General features: G+C 40.3%; 3 protein-coding genes across 8 annotated transcripts in view; 1 reads left to right on the top strand and 2 right to left on the bottom strand.

Moving 5' to 3' along the window:
* Positions 1-21,007, bottom strand: part of LOC126372549 (15-hydroxyprostaglandin dehydrogenase [NAD(+)]-like) — a 349,480-nt gene that overhangs the window by 322,307 nt on the left and 6,166 nt on the right. The gene's annotated exons all lie outside the window — the stretch shown is intronic.
* On the bottom strand, positions 46-8,387 carry LOC126372453 (condensin complex subunit 2). Its single transcript, XM_050018221.1, has 12 exons — positions 8,101-8,387; positions 7,331-7,492; positions 6,750-6,950; positions 6,261-6,426; positions 5,587-5,695; positions 4,892-5,065; positions 4,564-4,688; positions 3,837-4,046; positions 2,746-2,989; positions 2,293-2,470; positions 1,657-1,767; positions 46-910 (listed from the first exon to the last, which is right to left on the bottom strand). The coding sequence occupies exons 1-12, from the start codon at positions 8,224-8,226 to the stop codon at positions 608-610; spliced, it is 2,109 nt and encodes a 702-aa protein (XP_049874178.1). The 5' UTR covers positions 8,227-8,387; the 3' UTR covers positions 46-607.
* LOC126372476 (protein LSM14 homolog B-like) lies at positions 9,325-20,965 on the top strand. Of its 6 annotated transcripts, none has more exons than XM_050018263.1 (10): positions 9,325-9,586; positions 10,013-10,429; positions 11,564-11,673; positions 12,338-12,574; positions 13,989-14,040; positions 14,835-15,037; positions 16,537-16,697; positions 17,472-17,606; positions 18,196-18,375; positions 19,559-20,965. In XM_050018263.1, exons 1-10 carry the CDS (start codon positions 9,466-9,468, stop codon positions 19,581-19,583), a joined length of 1,641 nt encoding a protein of 546 aa, XP_049874220.1. In that variant the 5' UTR covers positions 9,325-9,465; the 3' UTR covers positions 19,584-20,965. The 6 variants fall into 6 exon arrangements, with proteins under 6 accessions (XP_049874220.1, XP_049874221.1, XP_049874219.1 ...); XM_050018264.1 differs by having other exon boundaries at positions 14,823-15,037; positions 18,196-18,347; XM_050018262.1 differs by having other exon boundaries at positions 9,326-9,586; positions 12,341-12,574; positions 14,823-15,037.

Here is a 21,007-nt window from a genome sequence, read left to right as displayed (position 1 = left end):
GTTTCCTTTCAATATAGGTTTAAGATTCACAGTAAAAGCCAGAAATGCTTAATAAATCTAGTTTATTAAAAAGTAAAATAATTATTAAAATATACGACTTATAAAACGTCTGTACAATATGACATTGGCTTTATCAAATTAATTCACGAAATGGAAAATAATGCATGTGATTATGTACATTTTCATTATTACTAACTAATGCCCAGCATTTGGGACTATCTACCACTGAGAAAAATATTAGAAGACAAACAAATTGTTATACCACTCATTGGTGCCTGTTTGGGCGGGCACAAACTTACCCTTAACAGTTTGACAGCTCAAACTAGTGCCGTCCTTCACTAACAATACGTGCAAGAAAGAAATGGAACTAGTTTTAGTCCTGTCAAATTAAGTTGGTGGTTGCCGAATCGCCACTATTATCATCTTTCATCCAAAAAATTGCGAAATCTTGTACCTAACAAGCTTAGTGGCTTATTACATGCAAGACTTGATTTTTACATCTATAAATGCACAAGTTGAGCAACAAACAAAAGCTTTCTTCTCAATGGTAGATACGCAGACAATTCTTTCAAACATGCAATTCATTACAAACTAATTTGTACTGAAATTATTTTATAAGGCCTGCAATACCGATGTCCTTGAGGTCGTCTTTCTTTTCCAAAATGAGTCCTTTCTCGTTGGCTAGATGTAGGACGGACAATAAGGCTAATGGCACACTGAGCGACTCCCTCATGTTGGGAGTGAGTTTGTGAGGTAACCTCGTGTATATTTTGAAGAAGGTCGTCGGGTGAACATCTTCCTTCTCGCCCTCTTTAGTCTTTTCAGTTAGCATTCTCCATGTACAGTGTTTCAATTGCTTCATGTCTACCTTTTTCGCTCGCATTGCGTATGGGATGAAGATTTTCGCGATCTGTAATTTCGAAATTAACTTGATGGAAATTTTATTAAGTATATAGAAAGAAAACCAACTTTTTTATCAACAGTGGCTGTGAATTGGGGTGAAAGGAAAACTTATTGTCATGCTGCTTATCATCAAGAAGAGCTTGGACAATTTTTTAATTTTCAAGTTTTAATGATGAATTTATAAATGACGAGATACTTCGGAATGCACGTGGTCCCGGTTTCTACTTACTGATGACAGAATGTAATTCTTACATGAACTTTTGGCGGCTCAATAACATTAATAACTCTGACACCAGGGTTGCTGAAGTTGGTGATCCACGTCACAACCTACATGATATTTGGTTTGGACGCAAGTCGTCAAGTCATCGTTCCTACTTTCCAAGGATTAATATATACCTGTTTCCCGGTCTCTTCCGGTAAAAAAGGTTATTATAAGATTAGTGATTATCTAGACGATATTAATGCATGGGATTAGCTGTCTGGGAACTGATATTAGGCTGCCAAATTGATAAATTGTATAAGAGGATTATACGTTTTTTTTTAAAAAGAACTTCTAGCCCTGGCTCAGGCCCTGTTCAGAAGCTTTTCTTGCAGCTTCTTTTCCCCGGCTATACAGGCTTTTGAATTGGAATCTGTTGGAAGAGTTTTCTACTAGAAAAAGGCTAAAGCGTTTGTCTGTCTTGTGTAATACTCTGTCCTACAAGAAACCGCCAAACAAATAAGTCTAAAAAAAAAGTCTTCACAACATATTACCTTAGTGGGTGGTTCCAGCATGTCACCAATTTCCTCCGGCTCAGCAGCCTTTATCTGCTCGTGCGGGTCTCCTGCAGCCAAAGCGTCTTCATTGCCCCATTCGTCGCCATCCTAAAATAACAAAACATTAATTTCAACATACGAAAAATACAAGGTTGGTGTAAAGTTAGGTTGGTAGTTGCAGGTGGTGTGTCAGGATAGTAGTAAGTGGGATTCCGTGGTCCCTGCCTACCCCAAAAGGAAATAGTACATATTTTGTACGTAAGTTGAATAAAAATGGCGGACGTCCGCCAAGGTAGCGTCGCTGGTACCTGGGCGGACGCGTAACTATGACTAGTTACGCGCTGCGCGTGAGATACCGCACTTCGATTAATTAGACACTGCGCATCGGAGGTCAGTGGCGGCCTTGGGGCGATACTAGCGGTGCGACCGCACCGGGCGCCGTTTTAGGGGTGCGCCAAAATCAACCAAGACGGGACCATACTGGCTGGCAGCCCCGGATCTACAGGGGAGTAACTGGATTGGGCACACCTGCCTTGTGAATTAGACCTCTTTTAATGGGTAGCCAGCCGTAAACGACATTTTTAAAATATTTCATTAGGTAGATTAGGTGCGTGTGTGTATGTATATACGTACCGGTACGTTATTGACGCAGTAGGAGGCGTCGTTCTCGTTGTTGTAGTCGTAATCCCTGGCCGCGTCCACCTCCAGCGGTTCGACGTCAGCCGGCTTGCTGGCTTCCAGCGACCTCTTGCGGGGCAGCATCACGTTACGGCGCAGGAATAACTTGCGGAAGTGGGACTCGTCTAGGCCTCTGTGAAAATATATTAAAATATAAAAATCCAAATATACATACAGGGTTTTAGTGACATCGTAACGAAAACTTAGAGGGATGATTCAGACCATCTGAGTTGATATCATGTATACTGTATACCATAGAAAACTTAAAGTCGATTTTTCTTTAACAAAAAGTTCGGTGATATGTGGGTACTCAGTTCATTTTGCGGTGAATCCCCCAACCAATTGGGATTTAGTCATGAGGTTATGTTCCGTCGATCTTTCAAAACGAAGTAGAAACGAGAGACTCACCTATCTATAGGAGTTTTAAAGTTGGCTTCATTCCAGGTATGTCCAGTAGCGAGTGTCTTCCTGCTGATGACAATCTTGGCCGGCTGCGTGGGCTCGTACTCGCCCGTGGGCTCGGCCCTGCAGTCGAAGGCGAGCCCTGCGCCCAGGAAGTCCAGCTGGCGCTTCGTTCTAGGGGGCTTTTTGGTGGTCCCGTCCACTGTGAGGCGGCCGCCCGTTGATTGTGTGCGCTCCGATAGTTTTGATGCTGTAAGGAAATAGTAAAGAGTAATGTAACATGACAGATGACCTTCTGAAGGTCGCGGGAAACTCTTGGATATGGGTAGTAGAAGATTGGTCATTGTGGGATTGGGGAGATTATGCCCAGCAGTGGACGATTTCCGGTTAATGATTATGATGAATGGAACATGGATTTTGATATTTTTAAAGAAAATTAAAAAATGTTAATCAAGTCAATCTTGATTCTTGACTTTTATGTGGAATGATTCACACATACCTATTGCGTATAGTGAAAAATGGGTGTTTTAGCTTTGGGTATAATAAGTTAAATAGAAAAAAGAGAACGTTTTTGTTATCATCAGAACAGTCTTTATTTAGTAATCAGAATTTCGTAATTTATCTTTGACCTAGGATGCTAGTCAATTAGAACAGGGAACAATAATCCAAGCTGTGCCATGTTTATCAAAACTTACAAGTCTACACGTTCACAAGCTACAATTTACTCACAAGTACGTGTAAATTACGTTTATCAAAAAAAAGTAGAGGGATTGTAAAGTATATTTGTGAAATATTGACACTAGTAACATGAAATTTACATGTGTAGTTTTGTAAATTTTTACAAGAAAATTTGTTGTGGGACAGGGCTTGTAAGTTTTGATATACGGGGCACGACTTGAATTATTACCCTGTTCTAATTGGCTCTTTCTAGGTCAAAGATAAATTATGAAATTGTGATTACTAAATAAAGACAGATCTGAAGATAACAAAAACGTTCTTTTTTATATTGTCATTTATTGAGAGGCAACTAACTCGTCACAGACAAGAGGGTGGGCAGCCATACATATATAACGTTAAGTTATTATACAAGTGGTCACCTCTGTTGTTCTTGAGCCGCCAGTGGCTGGGCCCGGCCCAGGCGGCCACGATGGCCCCGCAGTACGAGTACTCCAGCCGCGTGTCTGCGCGCGCCGCGGGCCGCATGTCCGTGAGGCGCGCCGCCGCGCCGCCCGCCGCGCGCGCCACGCACGCCGCCACGCACACGTCCGCCTCCTCGCCGCTCGAGATGCCGCCCAGCGGCTCCTCGTCTGAGGGGCGCGCACTCTAAATACCTCTTTCTCGCCTCGACATACGTCACCCGTCCCTCTCGAGCAGCATTGCACAGAAAGAGACAGTAGACGTCTGTCGTGACGAGAAAGAGTCGCGTGTTTACGGTGCTGAGGCCCTTTTATCTCAGGACGTCCACCACCTGCTTTCTTGTACTTGTTTCATGAAAATTTTATATGATGTTTTTTATCAACCTTCATAAACATTCACCGGCTTAAATTACTCCAATTAAACCAAAACCTAAAGAAACTAGTAAGGGTGGCTTGCGTAAGGGTCTTTAAACATGTTTAGTGGGCCACTAAAAGCCACCCTAAGTGCCGGTTTTTATTCTACGAACATAGTCGTTTTTGTAGTTATGTAAATTTTAAGCAGAGTAGAATTACATGGTTTTTCGGGGACTTTATGGCTTTTATTACAAACACGAATTGGAGTGCGAGAAAGAAACCACCAGAACTAATAAGGAGCTTCTAGAACAGATAAGAAGCTTATAGTACACACCATATAAATCGTTATGCTGCTCATCCTGAGGTATTGGCTCCACCTCAGCGTTGACGTCGAAGGCCAACGCCTGTTGAGACAGGTTCAGGCGGTTGTCCTCCACCCAGTTGTTCACGCGAGAATCACTGGTAAAAAAATCGTCAGCTATTAACCCATTAGGAACCGCAGCCACACATACACATACATACAAAAATAGACACATATAGATAAGATAGAAAAGAATCATCCATACATCCATACACCTTTGGCGTGTCAATAGTAACCCTGATATCAGGGTTGATGAAATAGGTAATGCACCTTACAACCCACACGATAGAAGAAGACTCACGTATCCTCGGTCTCTGGGTCCCAGTTGCTGATAGAGAAGCCAGTAAATGGTTCACAGATCTGATCGCTGCTCGTGAACGCAGGTAGCAGCTTCAGGGCTATCGTGATGCGCTCCGTCAGGTCGATGTCCTCTGGTACATTCTCCTTTATTGGCTCTAGGAATAGGTCGTCTGTTCTGTAATAAAAAAAATGTCTGGCATCACTGAGGTGTTCCTAGCCAATGGATACCCGGCCCATATGAATAGTCCTTCATGTTGGACAAAGTTAACCATGAACTGAATTCATGTCGGACATAATCTCGCAGTCAACTTATTGGACATGCCTGGTATGATAAGATAAGCAGCAGATTTCCGTAGTAGAAAGTTAAGAAATCTTCCCAAAACACTTTCTTTTCTTTTCTTCTTCTTATATTGGACAATAACCCGGCAGAATTATGTCGACAGCACACGTGAAACGGTTTGCATATCGGCGAGAAGCCTATTTCATTGCCCGGGTATTCATTCATTCACTTTAAAATTAACAGTTGTCAATTATCCGTCCCTTTCCTTTTCGACGGATAAGAAAATGACAGGTATAACTTAAAATAATATTAGGAGGTGTCTGCAGGAATCGGGGCCAATGTCATCCTTGCCGTGTTCCACAACGGCGACTGCTACTACATTACGTGGTTGAGTTGCATTCTGATAATTTTCTTACCGTAAAATGAGTCCAAGTGTCTTGTCGTCTATTGGTAAGGTCGCGTTGAACGCTCGGTTCGATGAAGTAACGTCGCCCGTGGTCGCTGCTAGTCTCTCGAAGAATGGGTCTGTAACATAAAGTATTTAATTTTAAAAATCTAAGTTTGTACCTCAGGAAATAGCGCGTGGAAGACCACTAATGAGATGGCTTGATGTCGATAGCCCAAGATCGTCGGAAGTGGAAAAACATGGTAGAGGCCTACGTCCAAAATTGGATATGCATTTACGCTGATTTAGATAGATAGATATATCCTTCCGTCGCGTTGTCTCGCTCAAGCAAATGGCAGTTCTGAGTGACAGAAAAGGATAGAAACATAGGATAAAGTACGAACTATGTAGTTCACCCATCCCCATGGTAGAGATGATTGGAAAGAGAAGAACCATTCCATTTGAACACTATAAACATGACATTTGGGAACACCTTTTGATAACAAAATTTTAAATGCACACCTACTGAAGTTACTTATAAAATGTATAATTTTTGTATGTTCTGTTTGTGTGCAATAAAGTATATTAGACTTGATTATAAATGATGGCTAATTTCAAAGGACGAGTATGTAACACAGTCAAAAATCTGCTGAGAGAATCAAGGAAAAAGTTCTATTTTTAAAAGTATTTGTAGTCTTCTCCTACCTATACAATCATTTGCATCAAAATCCCCGTTGAAGACGTCAGGGTTGGCGGCTACTGCGCCCTTGGATCGTTTCTTCTTCTTTTTAACAGGCGCCGTGGTTACGTCACCGTCCACTGCGCCTTCATCTTGTGTGCAACCCTCGTCGTCCTTCTTACCTCTCTTAGTCTGCAGAAAAAGAAGAATAAATAAAAAGAAAAAAGATTTTATGTAGAGAATGTCTGCTAGAGGCTAGATCATCCAAATTAATTACGTTATCAAGTGTTCCTAAGAAGCGTAGCATGACAGAGCCTGAATAAAAAGGAGATTGTTACTTCCATGTCATAATTAAATTGTTCTATTCCCTGAGGTCAGTGAAATGTAATCCTCTTCTATAATAGCAAGTCATTGACACAAACAAAAACATAACAGAAATTAATATTCCCAATACCTTTGTAGCTTCAAGCTAACCAGCTTTTGTAGCTGTAGGTTTATTAAGAAAAGCACATTACCTGAGCAGCTTTACTCAGTCCTCCAGCCATCTTGAGCACATCATAATGCACAGCATCCACCCTGAATGAGTAAATCCTGGCTGAAGCATCCACCACCGTGGATGCTGTCTGCAAGTTTTCCATTCTAGAGTCATGTTTCCTCAACATTGATGTCATGAAGTCTATCAACTGCAGGTTCCAGGCATTATCTTTGTTTATTTTCTGGAATGTAAAGAGTACATACTTTAAAGTTATGTATTTATTTCTATTTAAAGTGAATTTCGGGAGGACGAAATTGTAATGACCGGAAGAACCTGGACTAGAACGGCTATATGCAAAGAGGAGTGGAATAGATTGAGGGAGGCCTTTGCCAATGGCACACAGATACCTACCTAAACGTTACCACCGAATAATGGAATTTGCCCTTTATTAAATTATATAAAAAACAAGTATTGTATCTGAATTTATGGCTAATAAATAAAAGTGAAATTCAACCCTGAACCTTAAATGTAAGGCACCAACATCAGAATTCCTGGCAGGTGTTTTAGAGCTGGCCAATGAATTCAGTTTATAAATATAATTTTATGAATCTATGTACTTACATTTTCAGCATAGAGTTTCAAACATCCTTGAAAGTGTTCCTTCTGTGGCGATGAAGACATGGTCTCACGGCCGCGGCGCGGGGACTGCGTCGGCGTCGACGACGCCACCGCGCGCTCTGATGCCACCAGTGAAGACCTCTCAGCATCATCATCGTTGCAATCCTGAAGTTTTAATAAACACTCTTTACATTTATGTTCAAGCGTTCCTCTTGCAATAATAAAGATTTTACGTAAATTTTTGAGTGAATTTTTTTTTTTCATCATGATTATGGGCGATTTACATTATCTTAGTGTTTAAGAGTGTATTTTAGTATAACTTGAATGGCAAGTTCTTTAGATCTTTAGTGCGCTGCGAGTGAACAATTACACTTCTTCCAGTAGAGTATCATTTCAATGCCACAATCACTTGAAACAAAAATAGAAAGTCAAGTAGACATATTAATGCAAGTAGAGTTTAAAAGTTTCAATTAAAGTACTATCCTAAAGCAGTCACTAAGATAATGTAAATCATGCTACCAAGAGAAAAAAGTGCTAAGCAACAAGTGTTTATTTACAAAACTTAAATGAACTTGCTAGACAATTTATTATATAAAATTTAGAAAGCTTTTTAAATGTTAGCACTAACTACTCATCCTGGTACATAGTTGGAAGGTAAATAAATGTGTAAGATAAAAGGAAAACTGGAAGAATTGTGTGGGAATAAATTAAATAGAATTATGCCCCAACTGGTGTTTGTTGACTATCATTATAATGGATTTATGTATACATACATCATCTCTGGCTCTGGTTACTCGAGTGTGTGGTATGAGACTCCTTCTTTTTATTATAGAGCTGCCGCTGCTCCCGCCAAGGCTCTGCCTTTGCAGAGGAGTTGAAGTTATTGGATTTTCTAACATTTTTGCAAACAAGCCATACACACGCCTGTCATATAACCAATAATATCCTGTTCACAAATTCCACAAAACTATGCACTTTTTATTATAATCTATTTGCTTTTAGCGAAATTACGTATTGTTTTCGTATTTTTCCGTCAGAAATCAAAATTCAACGGACGTCAACAATCATAGACTATAGAGAAAAGCCGCCAAGCAAAATGCAAAATGCACGAACGTCATGTTATTCTTATCCGGATGACATTGTCAAAAGGTCCAAAACTTGTCAAAAAGGTCCCATTTAAAAAGTTATAATGATTTGTCTATGCTCGAAACATAACCACAGATAATTAAAGCTAAAAATACAGAAGGGTATCATAAAACTGAGGAACTTTGCAGGCCACATTCCTCAATACCAATATAGATGGCGCTGTAAAGATTTTTCTTCGTTTAACATTATAATTTATATTTTATATGTATTCAGTTAAATGAATTAGTTATATTTACAGATTTCATTGAATGACCATACCATATCAAATGTTCAGATTAGGTAAAATTGATTCCCTCAATCAGCGCTTATCGCAATCGACCCATTAAGGTTCAAACTGGATGACAGCGGCAGCGGTGTGGCGGCGATAGCGGCGCAGGGAGCGGCGCGGCGGCCGCTGTTCTGTTCTCGATGCCAGCGGCCGAATCGCGTGGTGTTGCGGCTGTATAGAGTTGTGTCTCAAATGAACGCAATATCGAAACGGCGACAACACATTTTCGATTGTAGTTCTTTTGTTTCGTACGATTTATTATGGGCAAAAGAAGATCTGAATCCCTATAATGAACAAAGGAAACAAAAAGGCGAATTTCAAACGCAGAGACACCGCTCGACTAGAGCGCACCGCTCGTACCTCCCTCGCCGCGCCGCTGCCATCGAGAACACGTCAATATAAATCTTAGCATTTGAACGCGCCGCTCCCCGCTCCGCTATCGCCGCCGCGGCGGTGATTAATTCTTTCAAATATTTTTCCTCTCAGATGACGCCCGGAACCGAGGTTCGCGCCGATAGATGGCGCTACAGTTGCATGTCTTTTTTTTCATCTTGTGAAACTGCTCCTTTCTCTTTGCTCATGTCACAGCTGTTTGTAAACGCCGGGCTTGTTACTAACTTCTGTGCTAACTTTCCGTCAGTCATTTTGTCGATGACTGAGTTTTTGCGGTCGACGATATCTATAAAAATCTTTGTCATCTGCAGTTAATTTCTAAAGTGTCACAATGAGTTCTGGCATGCCTGAGTTGGGCTCTAAAATAAGCCTAATATCGAAAGCTGACATCCGCTATGAAGGCCGACTTTTCACCGTTGATCCTCAGGAATGTACTATCGCTTTGGCTAGCGGTAAGTTGACAAATGGATACTGTCATCGTATAATATGCCCCCGTCTACTATATTTCGCCTTTTCTCTTCGTATACTTTTACCCTCTTATTGCATTTGTGCAGAAACTTAATTCGACCTCTCTAGAAAGATTTCTTTTCCCTCTCGTGATTCAAACTCAATCTTTGTTTATTGTTTGGGAAAGCGGTCGTAATCTATCCGTTATTACGTGTTTTCCCTGTAATTTGTGAGGGATCGAGCATCTTATTAGACGTGGCACATTGTTTTCGTTCTACCCCCATAGGAAAGTTGTTAGATTCTCATAAGTGACCGCAGTTTCACTTTGATGACGTTGATAACGATTCTTCCCTCGTAAACAGCTATCGCGTCCCCGTTCGATATTAGATGTAGTAGAGTCGATGTAATTACGTTTTTTTTGTGTCGTACAGTGCGATCTTTTGGGACGGAGGATCGGGAGACGCAGTACCCGGTAGCGCCCCAGAGCCAAGTGTACGACTACATCTTGTTCCGAGGCTCCGATATAAAGGACATTCGAGTGCTGAACAATGTTCCATCACTGCCGAACGACCCCGCCATCATGCAGATGTCGGTGCCGCCGTCGCTGGGCGGGGGCGCGGCGCCGGCGCAGTTCGGCGGGCAGTTCACGCACCCGGTGGTGGGGCAAGCCCCATACCCGCAGTACCACCCCATGGCCGGCTTCCCGGCAGGCGTGCATGCGCCTGGCCTCAACAAGACCAGTGAGTTGTCCCCGCAAACGTCGGTGGATCTGGCTCCACAGCCACAGCCGGCCACGGCTCCTATTGGCTCGGGTGTGGCACATCATGCCAACCAAGTGAAAGACCAAGGTTTTTTTCTAGTTTTTTTTTGCTTTAGCTTTCATATATGCCGCTTTGCGATTTTTAGATCCTTAGGCAGATACTTTGAAAATAAATTCCTATTGGAAATTTGAACAAACATGATTCCTTATGTTATTTATTGGGAAAAGTGTTTATTCTCATAATATAACAGAAAAGTATCTGGCTAAGATAGGGTTTATGCTTTAACATCCTGTCTATATTCTTCTTTCATTTATTTATTTCTATTTATCATATTTGTTATTACTCTTTTCCCTTATAATATAACTAACATAGTATTAACTTTAAAAATGGATGACAATTTATTAGGTATCTACATTGTATCAAACATTGAAAGTTGGTTATAATAACACTATATTATGTAGGATAGCAGTGTAACTAATATATACATACATACAATAGGTGGTTGTGATATAATTACATGTATTTGGAACATAACACAGGGTAACAAACAATTGGCTGTGGCAATATATTTTAACAATATTACAGATATTTGGATTCTAAAAAACTAACAGAGTAAAAATACTATTAAAACTAAGACTAATAGAAAAAAAATCGCAATGTGCATACAAGTTCCTTGGTCTGTAACTTGTCCAGCATTATTTTAAAGTCAAACTATACATGAATATTATATAAAAAATGTGTATATGGCTTTGTTTGTGCTTCATGCTTCTTATTTTTTGTTTACCTTCCATTACTCCATTTAAAATTTCATTATTATGTCTTATCCACAATTTTATATTGGTGTATGTAAAATAATTTTCAAATCTGGTCAATTTGTGGTTGAAAAAAATGAAAAAATAACTGCCTAAACATAAAACCTGTGCCTGAAAATTAAAAAAAAATGTGGATGAGACATTACATGGCAAATTATTGTAATTCACTTTATATACTTACCTTGTAGGATAACATTTGTTATGTGTAAACAAGTAAATTTTCTTCATTTATTCAATATCCTATAAATGTTTTATTTGTGATTTAGTTTCAATTTAAATGTTATCTTTTGTCAAATTAATGTTATCCTACTAGGCTTGTAAACCATGCAGATCGAGCTTAGGCAAAAGCAAGTATTCCAAACCTTTCACACTTTATTTTTGTAATGGACCTTCAATTTTGTGAATATAGGTTCGATGTTGGATCTGATTGGGGGAGGGTCGCAGCAGAATGCGTCTAGGTCCGGAACCCCGGCCGTGGGCGGACACAGGAAGAGCCCCACCGCCGACCAGGGCACCCAGGTAAATGTCGTCCACCTTACCTTTCATTCGGACCACCTGTGTTCAAGTCCTACCCTCAAATTATAAATAGAACATGGTTGTATTATGTAATGTTCTTAGAGATAGTTATACACAATATCATACAATACAAAAACTCTTTATTGCACTTAAATCACATAAAAAAAAGAAATAGTATTATAATAGTATTAATTATATCATTGTTGTTTTTTCCTTATTTACTTATGTTGATATGGTAATATTCCCTATGCTGTAGTCTCTTTGTATTTTATTACTGTAAAGTCAGCATGATCTGTAATTTGTAAGATCTAGCTATACTTAATATTTGTAATTTATTTTTCTTCTACCTTCAGTGACACACTATTTCTAGGGTGTCTTTCAATTTGAATCTAATTTGTTCTAGTCCTGGGTTAATTATCAGCTGGCTGCTGTAATGATAACGCATGCGAGTTCTGTGTCCAGCAGTGGATATTAAGACGCTGATGATCATGTAGGGCCCTCTAAGGTCTACCAGTTAAATTTCATTTTAAAATTCAATCTTCATTGGCTGATGGTGTCTATAAAACTGGGCTAGATGAGGGAATTCAAATTTGACTTCCGTTTATCGTAAAGCCTAAACCATGCAGTAGAGTTGTGGAGGTATTTAGCTAACCCGTGTACACGCCAGCAGGTGGGGTCGGTAGCGGGCGGGTCGGGGCAGCAGCGCGAGGCGCGGGGCGGCAGCAAGCAGCAGCAGGCGCGCGGCCGCGCCGACTCGCGCTCGCGGCAGCGGTACCCCAGCGGCGGTGCGCAGGCCGCCGCGCACCACCAGCAGCAGCACCACCAGCAGCACCAGCCGCAACAGCACCACCAGCAGCAGCACCACCAACAACAGCACCAACAGCAACAGCACCATCAGCAACAGGTTAGGACAGCTTCCACATTACCAGTGCCCTGACACACCCTATACGGAAATCTCGTTCTTACACAGATATTACAAAAATGTGGGCGAGTTACTTCAAGTTCGTAACGGTGCAGGGCGGAGAGTGCCCCTTTTATATATTTTATGACTGGCCTGTGCTATGTGACACCTGTTATGTTTTTTTTTTGGGTGTTTATGTTTAAGTCGTTACTGTGCTTTACATCGCTGATAATCGTAGATGCACAGTTCCATGCAGAAATCAAGCAAAATATCGTTCCGGCGTTAATTCTGATGTAGACCACTTCAAGTAGGTAGGTAGTTATTAAAGAAGCCTGCGGTGGATTCCTAGTATTTTTTTTTTCAAGTAGGTAATTTCGGTTTAATTTAATTTATACCTTAAAACTGAGGTATAAATTAAATTAAACCGAAAATATGGAAAATAAGATTCTTTTTAACTTTGTGTCTACAGTTTTTCTTCTATTCTAGATGTTTCTGCCAAGTTAGCCTTCTGTCCTGGCACATGCCAAGGTATTTTGCAGTATCTTCGTGTGGAATTTGTTCACCATTCAGAGTAATTGATGGTCAGTTTCCTTTCCTTAGGGTGAAGGTGACGTGTGTAGATTTGTTTTAGTTCGCTTTTATTCTGCGTATCTTTAATCAGTATGTTAATAAAATAAAAATAGCCTTTATTCACCGACAATATTACATCTCTCTCTCTATTTAAGAGCTGCGCTCTTGTCGGTGGAGTAATCGCCATTCCTCTCTTCTTCCCGCTAAAACCTTCACCTCCCGACACGACCTGCACCTTCTCTTTTATTTGTTTCATAAATGTTATTCAATATTACATAGTTTTACTTTATTAATTCATTCTCTATATGTTCATTTTTATGTCGGGCTGCCCTAGGACATAGGCCTCCTCCTTATTGCGCCACACCTGTCTGTCGCCTGTTGACATTCTCCAAACTTGTGGTAGATCGTCTTCCCACCTTTTGTTTGGTCTCCCTTTTAGCCCTTTGCCATTCTTATTCCATCGTGTGGGTTGAGATTACCCCTTCAACCCTGGTGTCTGGGTTATTACTGAGCTGCCAAAGGCCCCTGACATGACTCACGTAACGACTACGTACTCACATTAGTAAGTAGTAACGGGACCAACGGCTTTACGGGTACCATTCTGTGATGTCTTTAGTCCACTTTTTTATTCTAGACCTCATCTTGTGTCCTGTCCAACGCCTGAGTCTTCTCACTGTTTTCGTCACATCTGCGACTTTTGTTACGTCTCTTATTTTCGCCAGGGTCCACTTGTCTCGCAGTTTTACACTCGGTATACTCCTTTCCATCCCCTTCTGACAGACTTTAAGTTTACTGCTTTCTTTTTTGGTTCAATATGTTAATAAATATTTATTCATTCTTTGAACAGCACCAGCAGCATCATCAGCAACAGCATCACCCCACGCAGCACCACCAGCCTGGTGAGTATACTTGCTTTATCATACATATTACTACACTCACGCATACTATATTCATCATGCGTTTCACCTTCGATATATCCATATTATCCATGTACCCACATTATCATGTTATGAAGCTTATCTATCCACCATTAAAGCCTAAAATTGAGTCTTGTTATTGTCACGTTTTCTCTTTCCTTGTAAAGACACGTACATACATATTTTCACGATTACCTTGCGAAAGTCAAATACCCAAAATATTATAAACATGAAGTATAAGAAATAGTTACTTTTTTTAAACAGTATATTGCTGCTGTATTTGTTTTTTGCCAGGCCTGGATGCATCTTTACGCCATTGCCATATCCGTAACCAGGTCGGGCCAAAGCGAATATGGCAACAATATTTTGCAAAAAATAATAACTAATTTAATTATTAGGTAAAGATTGCCGCTAGGCAAGCCATGCCAATGGAGCTTATTTAGTAAGAGTTTTTGGATCCGTCAGTATAATATAAAATGTTCAATGCTTAGACATTCTTAAAACAAAAATACAATTTGATACACTTCCCATTTTCATTATCCCATATTTAGCAGTTTCTGCTGCACAAATGCACCTAAGTAGACTTAAACACAAGAATTTCAATGTGGTGGACCAGAGCAGAGCAGCTAGTAATAACTGAAAGAGAAACTGTGATATATGGTTTGCTTCCCATCTACATGCCATTATTGTCACATATTTAGCATTACAATTTGCACATTTGTAAAAATGCACTTGAGTAGAGTTATACAAAAAGTGAATGTCAGACGGTGGGGCAGGGCAAGGCTACAACCGCGGCGGGTGGCGCGGACGCGGCCGCGGGCGCGGGCGCGGGTTCGTGCCACGCAACAAGAACACCCTCAAGTTCGACAACGACTACGACTTCGAGCAAGCCAACACCGAGTTCGAAGAGCTACGTAGTCAACTGGCCAAGACCAAGATCTCTGATGGTGAAGTGAAGCCAGAGGCCAATAGTAATGAGGTAAATATAACATCTTTTTCATTGTTTTTATGCTTATTCCTGTAGCCAACATTTAATTTTAAGTTATACCTGTCATTTTATTATCTACTGAAAAAAAGGGATGTGTAATCGACAGGCATAAAATTTATGGAACACACTTCAATTTTAGGCAGAAATTTAAAAACTTCCATAATTTGATATTGGCCAATAACCCGACAGAATTAAGTTGACAATACACGTCAAACGGGTTGCATATGAGCGAGATGCCTATTTCATTCGCCCGGGTTATTCATTAAGTTTTAACAGTTGTCAATCATCCGTCTTTCCTTTTTGGCGGATAAGACAAAGACAGGTATAACAAAATAAAATTAGAATGTGTCTGCAGGAATCGGGAACAATGTAAAAGGGATTGATATAGTCTTGAACCAATGTTATGTTTTGGAAGTCTGTCCTCTTTAACAGGGTATTATCGAAAACCACTGAATGGATTTGCAAGCATTTTTTTCTGTTATCATCTACATTTCTTCATATAGTAGTTTTTCTCATTGAATACAAAACAAGATAAGTATGATTGTGTAAGGTCATGTAATGTTATTACAATAATATTTGACTTGAAACTCGAATGACAATATGAGGTATTTTGATTTTAAAATGATGTTTATCCAGATGTTTCTATACAATATGTTGACGCAAACATACGTAAGACTTGAACTTTAGACAGTTCGTTTTTAAGCCTAAGGATGATTAGTAGAGGGTCTAATCTACCCGCTATTTTGAGAAAATTAAAATAAAATCGGGTAGATTGCGCACTCTTTAGACCCGAGACTACTGGATGCAAAGACAATTATACTGATGAGACCCTTATTCGTAATAATGCGACACTGAAATTGTTGCTTCGAACACAGTAATATTGTTTGTTCAATTCGCTACATAATATGTGATTATTCTGGAATAGCCATGACCGTCCTGTGGTTCACAGCCGGTTCATACCCCGGTACCAAACTTGCACCAATTTACCTTGAGTGCAGTTTTCACTAACACAGTTGGTTTGACTATTATAGATGGTTCACCACCTATCACGTTGATCTAACACAGTGGTTCCTAACCTTTTTAATGTCACTACCCCTGTGAACAAGTATGGAAATTGAGTTTACCCCTAATTTAAAATAATTAAAACCACACAAATTCGAACGAATATAATATATGTTTATTATGTAAGTAAGATAATGCAGGTTTAGGTAACTAGTACTTGCATTCGCAAGTTTGACAATATTAGGTTCGGTTTCACCCAACGCGCATCTCATGTCATGCTCAACATTCAGACGGTTTCTGGCTTTTGTTTTTAATGTAACAAGTATACTATTTCGTGCCATCCCGTGTTACCCCCTAGAATCTCCATTTTACCCCTGAGAGGTAATTACCCCCAGGTTAGGAACCCCTGATCTAGCAGAATGCTCGGTGAGGCGTGACTAACTACCCGCAGCGAAGTAGTTGTGAGCTTATGTTATGTGATTATTCAGGAACTGCAACCCGTGACGGCGGTGGCTGGTGAGACTGACAAGAAGGATGACTCTGGCAACGAGACGGGCGCGGGCGAGGCCGAGGTCGACGACGACGGTTTCACCGGCTACGACAAGAACAAGAGCTTCTTTGACAACATCTCCTGCGAGGCTGTTGAGAGGTACCCATAATTACTGATTTACGTGTACTTTAACATCGTAGTCACGGGGTCGTGTCCTGTCTGGACTCTTAAACCATAGAATTCGTTCGAATCCATGTTTGGATCGTAGATAATTGACATCACGTGGTTTCCAGACTTTGTGCCCGGTTAATGGCAATAGACTTTGTCACGTAGCTGCCGTAGCAAGCTCCCCTGGATGACGGTTCTAGTGCGGATGAGGAGCCAAAACGCAAATTAAAAAGTAACCTTGCGCCAATGAGTTACTACTTATCTTTAGCGCAGTTTTCACTAACACAATTGGCCGACCATTATAGACGGCGATACGGCTCACCACCTATATATCACGTTGGTCTAACAGAAAGCTCTGTGAGGTGTGGGTATTTATTTCATCTTGCGATCGATGTACCTCTGACTACCCAGAACTATTCATATAAAACACCTCGTTTCACACAGACACTACACATTGACGTTATCGTACACGCGCGTCTGTGTGTGTGACGTCTGATGCCCTGGGGTGAGTTAAATGTAGCTTGACGTAACCAAGTTGGTGGGGAGCGGAGGGTTGCCGTTCTATACGTAGTATTTTATTCTTTGGTCTTCTTCTGTCGTGTGGGTCGTGAGGTGGATTACCAACCTCCAAAGGCCCTTGGCATGACTCATGTAACGCCTACGTACTTATAGTATACATATAATTATATTCTTTGGTTATCTGTTATGGTACTGAATGAAAATATTTTTGTGAGTAATATGTATGTATAATGTGAATGGTTGCAGGTCGAAAGGTCGGTCGCAGCGGACGGACTGGCGGACGGAGCGCAAGCTGAACTCGGAGACGTTCGGCGTGGCCATGGCGCGCCGTGGCGCCTGGCGCGGGCGGGCCAACTGGCGGCACAACCCGCAGCAGCAGCAGTCAGTACACTACACCGCTATACTACCGTTGCCGAACTGTCGATAGTTGTAGTTATTAACCTTGAAAATCATCTGTGCTATCGAAACTATTGTTTCTGACTGTTGTAAGAACTATCGAGTTTCAATAGGCTGTTTATGGTGGCTGATCGATAGGCGATACTACTCAAAGTAACACACTATAATGACTCCTTGCTGGCCACAAGCCTCTGTTAGTATCTCTGTTGTTTTCTCCTTTTTTTGGGATTTCGTCTATCTTGCAATAAGTGAAGAACGTAGGCTAAAGCTGGGGTTCACTATATGAGTACTCTTGGACCGAGTGCGCTCGAATTACTCGGACGCTACTCATAGCGTGTAGACAAGTAGTTCAACTAGTGCACTCTGTCCGAGAGTACTTGCATAGTAAAACCCCCAACTGAATTGCGTCCTCGAGCGACATAGTTCATTACATCCTCCGACATAGTTACATCTGTCTGGTGTATCCTAGATAACTATGCGTCTTATGCAACTAGACGAATCAAAGTTTGCAAAGTTAAGCCCACGAGAGAGGCGTGGGCCGACACTTGGTGTACAGTGCATGTGGTCCCCGCAGCTGGCGCGGCATGCGCGGGTCCCGCGGGCGCGGCTTCCCGCAGCAGCACGCGGCGCACGCGGCGCGCGCGCGCCCCGCCGGCGCGCTCACGCAGCCGCCGCCGCACGCGCAGCACCACGCGCAGCACGCCCAGCACCCCATGCCCGCCGCCGGTAACCACTCCCTATCCACTTTTAATACGTAAGCATCTCGCCGCACCCCCGCAGGGGACGGTCATTATTATACTAATCTCGATACTAACTTTAACGGAGCGAATAAAAGCTAGATTTAGGATGCGAGGTATCCTCAGGAGGTATCCAATAAGAATATGTATAAAGGTGCTCCGCGGCTAAAACGTAAACTGTATTTATGCCCAAGTTGTAAAAAAATATGGCCGTCAAGGATGTTTATGACATAATTAAGGATGGGAAAACTTTTGTTTCAAGTGAATGATTCACTCGCTCAAGGGAGTCACTCTATATTCTAATAGGTATGATTGTATAAGGTGCCTATTCGTTTTACTCTAATTGCAATGTTGTAATGTAATGAATTATTAAAACTTTAATGACGTTATGTAGACCAGATGCGATCTAGTATAAAAAAGTAGTGAGTTGTAGGTGTCCACGAATGATATCAAATTATATAATTTAGATTCTAATTCATACATTCTGATTTAAAAAAGAAAATTACTGGCCTTATAAGACAGTTGAATATTAATTGCAAAAAAGAAAAAAATAGTTTTACAAATCCAATATGAATCTAATTAATCATTCACTCAGTTATGTGATATGAACTATCTACTAAGAGTATTGGAAGCAGAACAAAATCGAAATAATAAATGCTTGATGGTAACCTCACTTTTAACGATAAAATTTATTCACTTGGTGTCATTTTGTGAATATTTCTTAGTTATGTGCGTGCGTCTATAACTCAAAAGAACGAGATATCAATGACTTTGGTGTTTGTTTGTCTTGGGCATAAATGCAACAAACTCACTTTAGTTTACTATTGTTAGATATGGGAAAATACACCTACATATATACAGTAACTATTTAATTTAACTATTTAGATTAACGTAAATCTCCTTTATTAACAAACCTATAAAATTGCAATGCTAAGGGCCTGTTCACACTAGCGATTTCACGGCGAGGCGAGATCGCAGCGACATCGCCACGATATCGCTTTATTCTCGCCGCAATCTCGTCTCGCCGTGAAATCGCTAAAAAATCGCCGGACAAATCGCTAGTGTGAACAGAACCTCAATGACGACCTTTTACACAAATGTTAATTTGTTAATTATGTTATGTCATGTATTAATTTAGTAAAAATCTGGCTTCAGAAGTCTGTCTATACTCAAATACTTATCTATAATGTTTTGTTTCAGCCAAGTAGGGGAAGCTGTCCTATGAACACGACACTGAATCTTAATTTATTATCGCAAGGACTAATCACAAACGGAAAAGTAACGGAAAAGTGTTTGTTGGTGATTGAAGTGTTAAATATAATCGTTTCTAAAGTAAAAGAGTTTTGCGGGAAGTATTATCGTGGTGAGAGATATAAGTTGAAGGACATAGTTTTGGTGTGATAGTGTTGTATCCAATATAATGGAAGGAGTAAGATGGAAATTCCCGTAAGCATGCTACAGAACAAGTTGTATTCGTCCAGCCGCTCACCGTTAGTGTAATGTAAGTATAGTATAGGGGGCGAACACGTACGCTAATTGGGCAAGCATTGGCATCTAAATTGGAATGTATGTCACAAGTCGACAGTAACGATATTAGGCTAAATTATGTCGATATGTCAATGTATCATAGGGTGAGAATGAGCCATGTAAAGATGCCTCCACTTGTAAATTTTACTGAGGCTATGTAGTAAGGTGTCCTGCATAGTGTAATTGAATCTTTATTTATGTCATGCCCAATGAATTATAATATATTTTCCTAAAGCTTCTCACCAATTATGCGCAGTCTGTGCCTATTAAAGTTGTAACGAAAGGTAGATTAATGTGATCGATGTTATTATTTCGGGTCATTGCACTTCCATTTTTTTTATCGTGTTTGCAATGACGAAATAGGTGTTATTAGCAGCAGTCCTACTAAGTGTTAGAATGTAACACAATAGTGAAATATATTTTTGGGTCTGTTACACAAGTTCGAGGAAATAGTTGATCTGCTGGCAGATTGTTTGAAATAAATGATTAATCTAATCACTAGGTAAACAAGGCACTCTAAATTGTTGTGAGGGACCCAAAATAAAATAAAATATTGTATGACTTGAAGTGTTTTATTGACTGTCTGTTTTAATGTTAGTGATAGAATTTAAAAATGTGATAGTAGGACTGCTGATGAGATCTGATGGCAGTGCCACTGAATGCAGTGTACACCTCTCTAAGTATATCGAACCAGTTAGATAGAGATAATTTTGAATGAGTAATGTATAATAACTGGCTTAAACTGTTATGAAATATTGAGTGTAGTGCCTCAGGGGGCACCGTCATACGATCTTGTGAACTCGTGTTGAGAAGTTCCCGTGTTTTATCACACAAGTTTAAATTTTAGTACTTTGTAAATCTTATGTTCTGAAAAGGACGAATTTTAGTTTTTCTATACAAATATCGGAATCATTTGTTGTAAAATATATTTCAAAAGTTATTGGCAAAAGTCCTTTTCGTGTTCAAATTCCGAAACAAACCTTTGACAAGAATTATATTTGTAAAAAAATCTGTAACTCAAAAACTGTACCTGGTGATTGTATTAATATGGAAATATACATTTACTACAAATCTTCCAAAGCAGCATTTGATTTTACGTATCACATTCACACCCAATTTAAA

This window comes from Pectinophora gossypiella, chromosome 14 (assembly GCF_024362695.1).
Source record: "Pectinophora gossypiella chromosome 14, ilPecGoss1.1, whole genome shotgun sequence".
Classification (NCBI taxonomy): domain Eukaryota; kingdom Metazoa; phylum Arthropoda; class Insecta; order Lepidoptera; family Gelechiidae; genus Pectinophora; species Pectinophora gossypiella.
Note: the sequence above shows the minus strand (reverse complement) of the source record. Positions and strands in the feature narration are given on the sequence as shown.

Excerpts from the sequence above, each read along its gene's own strand:
- LOC126372453 (XM_050018221.1), bottom strand. The coding sequence starts at position 8,226 with ATGTTAGAAAATCCAATAACTTCAACTCCTCTGCAAAGGCAGAGCCTT. Across the intron at positions 6,951-7,330 it reads TGAAACTCTATGCTGAAAAT|AAAATAAACAAAGATAATGC; the intron begins GTAAGTACATAG and ends TTTACATTCCAG. Across the intron at positions 5,066-5,586 it reads ACACTTGGACTCATTTTACG|AACAGACGACCTATTCCTAG; the intron begins GTAAGAAAATTA and ends TTTTTATTACAG.
- LOC126372476 (XM_050018261.1), top strand. The coding sequence starts at position 9,466 with ATGAGTTCTGGCATGCCTGAGTTGGGCTCTAAAATAAGCCTAATATCG. Across the intron at positions 9,587-10,012 it reads TACTATCGCTTTGGCTAGCG|TGCGATCTTTTGGGACGGAG; the intron begins GTAAGTTGACAA and ends TGTGTCGTACAG. Across the intron at positions 15,038-16,536 it reads CAGAGGCCAATAGTAATGAG|GAACTGCAACCCGTGACGGC; the intron begins GTAAATATAACA and ends GTGATTATTCAG.